Below are 7,618 nucleotides of genomic sequence, written 5' to 3'. Positions count from 1 at the left end.
TTTTTCATAGAGCTGTTTCCCTCTACCTCATAGATGCAACACGGAAAAGAATCTGCAAGCACGTGTTCTGGCTGAGCATGAGGACGAGGTGTGCATATACATGTGTGCATATACATACAGGTTTATTTAAATGATCGGATCTACACTTTCGGAGGCTGTTTGAAGCATCTTATCAAAAGAAAACACATTTTAAGCAAGAGGTTAAAAAAGCTTTTCAGACCCAGAGGCCATTTAATACAATAAATCCTACTCGGGTAGTTTAGCAAACATTTTTTAAAACCCACATCCAACAGACTGGTTAGTATTGGATATACAGATTTGGTTTCAAAGCTGAAATGCCCCTGGTGTAACAGACCTTCTCATGAAATTCAGTTATTTTATATTATGCCGTAAAAAATAAGGGCACATATCTATTGACAACTTAAATATTAACTCGATAGGCTACTTGGTGATATAAATAGGGAAAAAAAAAGTGGTCAGGGACTAAGAAGACTATGACACCAGCCCATCTCGGACAGCAAAGAATGTTAAACTCTATCCTAGAATCTAAAACAGGAAAAAAAAAGAATCAAATATTCCACTCCATATAGACCCCATCTGGCCCAAACCATCCCCCAAGGAGTGCACCCCCAACACATGAGGTTGACTAACCACCTGCTACAGCTGTTACTATGTCACTAATTAACAATGATCACAGAACATGTGTCGTACCAGAGGGTTTGTTATCGTACACAATGCATTAGTGGCCGCAGGAATCTTCCTCCAAGAGTTACCATCAGAAGGCAAGCTGACAAACGTCCACGCTGCTGGTCCAAGTAAACCACAGCTAAGAGACAGAGCATTCATTTGCACGTGGAGCTCTCTGGCACGCTCCCCACTCTAGTTAGCGGGGCTGGGGCGTGGGGGACAGTCCCAGCCGGGTGCTGCAGCCTCCTACTCCTGGGCCTCCTTGCGGGTCAACTTGTAGATCTCGGTGGGTCCGTCCACGTGGGTGATAGTGGTGGTGAGCTGGAGTTCTTCCCCACTGTGGACACCCAGATCGCCTGAAACAGGGTTTTTGGTGTTAGATGTGATCAAGGAGGAAGGAGAAAGCTGGGATTCGTCTCAGTAACAACCGCCCAACACCAGAGCTCTTTCACATTCTGAGCTTAGAGAAAAAACCAGGGCACAGACACCTAAAAGTAGGGCTGACTCCCACCCTTTGCACTCGGACTCGCCAGTAATTTCTTAGCATTTCCGTCTCCCAGAGAAGACATTTTAAGGATAGATGAGTCAGCTTACTGCCTACGTTATTCGTAATATTATTAACATTTAATAGAGCTTACTTTGTGCCTGACGCTATTCTTGATGCTTTATACGTGATGGTTGAAATTTGTCAAATGCGTCTTCTGCGTCTATTGACACGACCATGCGGTTTTTGCCGTATTTAATCCTCACGAGAGCCCTCCGAGGCAGGAACTCTGGTCTTGCCAGCTTTACAGGTGAGGAAGCTGGGAGGGGGGTCAGGAAGAGGAGCAGACACACGATGGAGCCGGGAACTAGGCCAAGGAAGGTAGGTCTGACTCCAAAATCACGTACACATTCGCTGTGAATAATTTACAAAGCAGCTACGGCCATGTGAAGGTAAAGACGACCTGCCTATATTTACCAACAGATTGGACAGGGCACTGCGTGTAATGCCTTTAGGAATAATTAGGCGTTTTCTCCTCCAGGAAAAAAACGTAAGAAATGTGCTCTGAATTTTCTGTTGCCCCCAGGATTCTATACAACACCAGTGTTCTGGAGTCATCACCAGTGGACAAAGGTATTCCTCTGCTAAAATGGAATAATGTGGCCTGTTCTCAACTAGCAGGAGAAAAATAAGTTTCTGTGTTAAACCCTTAGAGTCTGCTACCTGCCGTAAGACCATCAAGTGAATATATAGTTGGCAAAGGGAAAACGAAAAACACCAAGACCCAGTGGTTCTCAGTTGGACTGTATGTGGGGAGCACATGTACAGACATATTTGCAGAGAGGGGTGCTAGAGAACAAAAGGTTAAGGTTATGTCTGGGATTATTTTTTTACTTACATTGTACACATATGATTTCATAGTTGCTGGAACTGAAATTTTTCCTACTTCAAAGCATGGAATTAAACACACAAGCGCTGTTTTCAAACGGGATTCCATACTATTACTTAGAAGAAAGCGCTGGCCCAACTAATATCTCGTCACTAGTTTAGGAATTGCTGGGCATCCATTAATCTGATGGCCTTAGGACCCTAGGGGTCACCGTGCAGGCTGGTGCCCTTCATGTGTGCCACGGGGTATTCGTTTTTCACTGTAGACCCTCAGCAGCTGTGCAACTAAATCACTCTTATGAAATGCTGGAATTGCAATTCTCTACCCAGAAGAATCTTTAGTCCCAGAAGCAGGGTCATTAGCTGTTGCAGAAACTGTTCATAGCAATTTGGGGCTGTTCTAGCAAGTGTCCAATCCAAGGACAGGGGGCAGAGCAGGTACCAAAGGGGTATCAGCCCAGACTCCAATGGTACGGCACTTGGCATGCACCAATAGGGTGGAAAGGCTGCTTAAAGGCTTTACACAGAGCTGCCTGGGGCCACGTGGAACCATTAATCATACAATGAGCAAGTTTTCCCAGGTCACTAACTTACATTCTCACTGCTGCAACTTCTAGTCCACTCCTCAGTCAAGAACTGCTTAAGCCTCAAATTTCTTGGTCAAAGCTAGTTCTGGATTTGCATATCTGGGTGAGCCAACCAAAACTTCAAAGCCAATTTCATGATCTGCATGTCTGAGAGTCATCAAAATTTCAAAGAGAGTCCTGAGCACCCCAGTAGACCCATTAGTACCTCCAAGTGTTTACCTAAGGAATCCCTTTCACTGAAGACTTCGTAGAAATAGATACTAGATTGTAATTCTACTCAGGTTTTGAACCGAAGGCACCAATTATTTAAGCTTAAAATGTGATTCCAAATTGCAGGTCCTGGAAAATGTGTATGACCGTTACAGATCACATCACGTGAAAAAACAGCCAAAATTACTTGGGCTTTTTAATTTTAACAGGTACCTATGTTATAGTGCTTGTCCTATGTCTGACTCCATTCTAAACACTTTACAAATATTTATGCATTTAATCCTCATTACCAGCCCTTTGAGAGAGGTACCATTTCATCATTTCCATTCTTTTGAAGAAGAAACTGAGGCACAGAGAGGTCAAGTAACTTTCCCAAGACCCAAGTTGATAAATAGTGACGTGGGGGGCTTCCCTGGTGGCGCAGTGGTTGAGAGTCCACCTACCGATGCAGGGGACACAGGTTCGTGCCCCGGTCCGGGAAGATCCCTCATGCCGCGGAGCGGCTGGGCCCGTGAGCCATGGCCGCTGGGCCTGCGCGTCCGGAGCCTGTGCTCCGCAACGGGAGAGGCCACAACAGTGAGAGGCCCGCGTACCGCAACAACAACAGCAACAACAAAAAATAGTGATGTGGGGTTGAAACCGGAGCAATGAGCCTCCTCAACCTTAGGTTATGCTGACTCTATGTAAATATGCAAGTTTCCAACACCCATTGAGACTGCCGGTGAAGTACAAATCCACATACAATACGTTACTCTCATAGATATATACATATATACATACAGTAATTTGGATGAATTGTTCAGCATATTAATTTTGCATTTGCATCTGATGAAAGGAAGTTTATAGCACACAACATCAGTGCACTGATAGTAAGGAGAGCTATTATTTATGAGTATTTACCATATGCACTTTTAGGGGCTTAGCACGCCCTGTATTTCCTAATAAGATGTGAAGACACCAAGGCTCAAATAGGCAATGAATTTCTCTAATGTGACCAGGCTTGCTCCCAGCAGAGCCAGAATGAGGACCTGGATCAATGGGACTCTCGCTAGGAAAATCCATGATTCATGTGTGGTTTCACTGTACCTTGAAGACCAACATTTCCCCCTTAGGGAACAGATGGGAAAATGACAGTGACATAGCAGGAGTAGGGATCCCGCCATTTGTCTCCAAACTCCACAAACTTCCTCTTCTGCCAAGGTCTCGCTCCACCTGCTACTCTCCCTCTCTCAGCTTCTGCTGCTCGGTGCACAAACATGTTCAAAGTCTCTTCCCTTCCAAGACAACAAAACAAACCCTTCTGAAAATGTGATATGTTTCTTATTAGGGGGTAGGAGCAGAATAAATGGAAAAGAATAAATTATGAAAGGAAAAGAATTCTTCAGTTTGTAGTAAGTCTCTCTTCCTAGTTATGATGTCAGTTCATCTCAGCTAATTAACAATAAGATGAAGCCTTGGGCTTCCCTGGTGACACAGTGGTTGGGAGTCCGCCTGCCGATGCAGGGGACGCGGGTTCGTGCCCCAGTCTGGGAAGATCCCACATGCCGCGGAGCAGCTGGGCCCATGAGCCATGGCCGCTGAGCCTGCACGTCCGGAGCCTGTGCTGCGCAACGGGAGAGGCCACAACAGTGAGAGGCCCGCGTACCGCAAAAGATGAAGTCTTGTTTCTAACCATTGTGAAATGAGACCAATCTCTGCCATGGGATTTAATCTCAAAGGACTATCAATAGATCCACATCTATGGCATGACATCCACAGATATGCAGCTGCTGCTTGATTTTAACTGCTGGAATGCATACCGGGGATGCAGAAAGCTACATAAACTGCACTCTAATGATATAACGATGAGCACAGCTTCCTAAGACTGGCAGCATTTTAATGACAATTATTTGTGTAAATGTGGCTACTTTAGTCAAAGAAGGGAAACTTCTAATTTAATTCCAAGGTGGTTTCACAGAATTTGGGAGAGATCCACATTCTTCTAATATTAATAAGGGCTACCTAATTCTGTCCTCACAACCACTAAGGCAAATTAATACCTCATTACCCAGATGTGGAAGCCAGAAAGCTCTCATACTATGAGTTTATATTTATTTCTTGAGGTCATACACAGTATATATTGGAGCCAGGATTCCAAACCATCTATGTCTACCTCCAAAGTTTATGTTCTTTCTATAACACTCCTTACTTTTCTGTGGAATTTCTTCCAGTCCCACAACAAACCTCTTCCCATTTTCACCTTCAACGCTAAGCTCAAATGATAACTCTCTGTAATGATGTCTCTGGTTCATGGAAAAATGAGAAAATCAAGGAGAGTGTATTGTTTGTAAAGCTAAATTATTTCCATGCCAAGGACTGTTGTTTACAATTATATCCTTTCTACATTTTGGGTGTTAACAAAATACTGGATGGTGGGTTTTCTAAATCTTTAAAAAAAAAAAAAATTTAAAGAATGTAAATCACCAGCACAGTATCTGCTATGTAGTAAGTGATCATTAAAAACACCCACCAATACTTCCTCACATGGGCCGGTCCAGCTCCTCCCTGCTCTGCTCTACACGGTTCTATCTAGCCCAGCACCCCAGCACTGGAATTTCCCACTGGGGTTAGGGACAAACACTCAGCTAGAAAACAGGTGTGCTGGGCTTCCCTGGTGGCACAGTGGTTGAGAGTCCGCCTGCCGATGCAGGGAACACCGGTTCGTGCCCCGGTCCGGGAGGATCCCACATGCCATGGAGCGGCTGGGCCCGTGAGCCATGGCCGCTGAGCCTGCGCATCCGGAGCCTGTGCTCCGCAACGGGAGGGGCCGCAGCAGTGAGAGACCCACGTACCGCAAAAAAAAACAAAACAAAAAAACAGGTGTGCTTTGGGATGACTCAGCCTTTGTGATCCCTTCTGGGGGATAAGGCAGAGTGGCCTTGGTAGGAAAGGTTCAGGGATCTCTCAATCCCTTTCAACGATCAAGTTGGTTTATACCAGACTTGAAGTGAGCTGTTTCCCATCTACCTCCAAGGTGCCTCCAGACACTCAGTGCCAGGCACCTCTAAGGAGGGGAACAATAAATCCTAGACATTTTGCATGAAATCTTAGCATCGTAGCTTGAATTGTACCTCCCCGCCAATCCATTTGTTGAAGTCCTAATTCCCAGTACCTCAGAATGTGACTATATTTGGACACAGGGTCTTTAAAGAGGTGATTAAGTTAAAATGGAGTCATTAGGGTGAACCCTAATCCAATATAACCATAATTTCTCTTTCTGAGAAAAAAAAAGATGAGGATACAGACATGCACAGAGGGAAGACCATGTGAAGAGACAGGCTATCAAGACCCACTTCAGAATCTGAGTCGAGCCCTGGAGGGAAGACCGATTCCATCGCTGCTCACAGACATCAAGGGGAAGCCAGCCTGGCCATGGGTAGGTGCGTGTCACTTAACACACAAGCAGGGGAAAGATCACAACAAAAGGCAGCCACTGTCAAAGCCTCATGACTCAAACCAAACATTTACCGAGGCAACAAAAGCCTAAGCCACCTTTCCTGTGAAACAAGCAGCAGGAGACCTCAGAAGCCTCCAGAAGCCAAACTGACACTGAACGGCAGCTACCAAGACACAGGGCCTGGGGTTGCTGCTGTGGCTTCCAGCAGAAAGAATGTGTCAGACAGAAGACATTTAGTGGGAATAGAAATAGAAAGGAACCTGTTGGCACTTAGAGTGTCTCCTGTTCCCTCTGTCATAGTCATCTAGTCAGGAATTCCATTTCTCACTTTTTTTCTAAAACCTTCTGATAAGAATTTTATAAACGAAATAACACAAAAATGAAAGCTAGTATCAAGAATTGACTTCATAAGCAACTCCAACTTTTTTTCCCTACATGAACTGGTGACTTGAGGGGATCTGGACAGTGTGTCCTGTGTGCAGGGCATCGATGGTGTACCCCTGAGAGATGAAGCCTTTGCTCCGGGCTGAGGGTTAACATCAGCCTGTGTTGCAGTTTGTTTCTGCCTGGGAAGACATCCAGAATGATTCGCAGATTGATTATGGAAACAGGTAAAAGGAAAAGCTTTAACGAAAAGGCAGCAGGAGCACGGCAGAAAATGTGAATGGTCCTTGAAAGAGAAGGTCTAAAGTATCTTTGCTAAATTAAAGAAAAATAAGTATATGTGTATCTATATATATGTATACACATATATACATATATACACATAAGATGATTATAGGTAAACAGATACATATGTATACATTGATAGTCTCATTATATATACATATATATATATATATATATATATTTTTTTTTTTTTTTTTTTTTTTTTTTGCGGTACGCGGGCCTCTCACTGTTGCGGCCTCTCCCGTTGCGGAACACAAGCTCCGGACGCACAGGCTCAGCGGCTATGGCTCACGGGCCTAGCCGCTCCGCGGCATGTGGGATCTTCCCGGACCAGGGCACGAACCCGCGTCCCCTGCATCAGCAGGCGGACTCTCAACCACTGCGCCACCAGGGAAGCCCTCATTATATATATTTTTAACACATTAAAAACTATTTCAGTTTTATTAATTAACGTATATTAAGTACACACATAGTCTAAATAAAGCCTTTCAAAATCCACTGTATGATCCAATCAAAATACAGATTACAAGCATTCACAAACATTCCTGTTCTTCTGATACAAGAATCTGAGAATTGGGATCTCTATGGTTTACAAAACTAAGGGTAATCGTTTAGTAAACATGGACGTAAATTAATTTTACAACCATATATATATAG

The 7,618-nt window shown here is 44.3% G+C and overlaps 1 protein-coding gene across 1 annotated transcript in view; it reads right to left on the bottom strand.

Moving 5' to 3' along the window:
• Positions 1-258: 258 nt before the first annotated feature.
• WLS (Wnt ligand secretion mediator) overlaps positions 259-7,618 on the bottom strand; it is a 106,579-nt gene continuing 99,219 nt past the window's right edge. Inside the window, exon 12 of the mRNA XM_082864776.1 lies at positions 259-1,043. Within this exon, the coding sequence (XP_082720902.1) occupies positions 934-1,043 (110 nt within the window). The 3' untranslated portion in view covers positions 259-933. The remainder of the gene's footprint in view (positions 1,044-7,618) is intronic.

Source organism: Leucopleurus acutus, assembly GCF_964270905.1.
Source record: "Leucopleurus acutus genome assembly, chromosome: 2".
Taxonomy (NCBI): Eukaryota; Metazoa; Chordata; class Mammalia; order Artiodactyla; family Delphinidae; genus Leucopleurus; species Leucopleurus acutus.
Note: the sequence above shows the minus strand (reverse complement) of the source record. Positions and strands in the feature narration are given on the sequence as shown.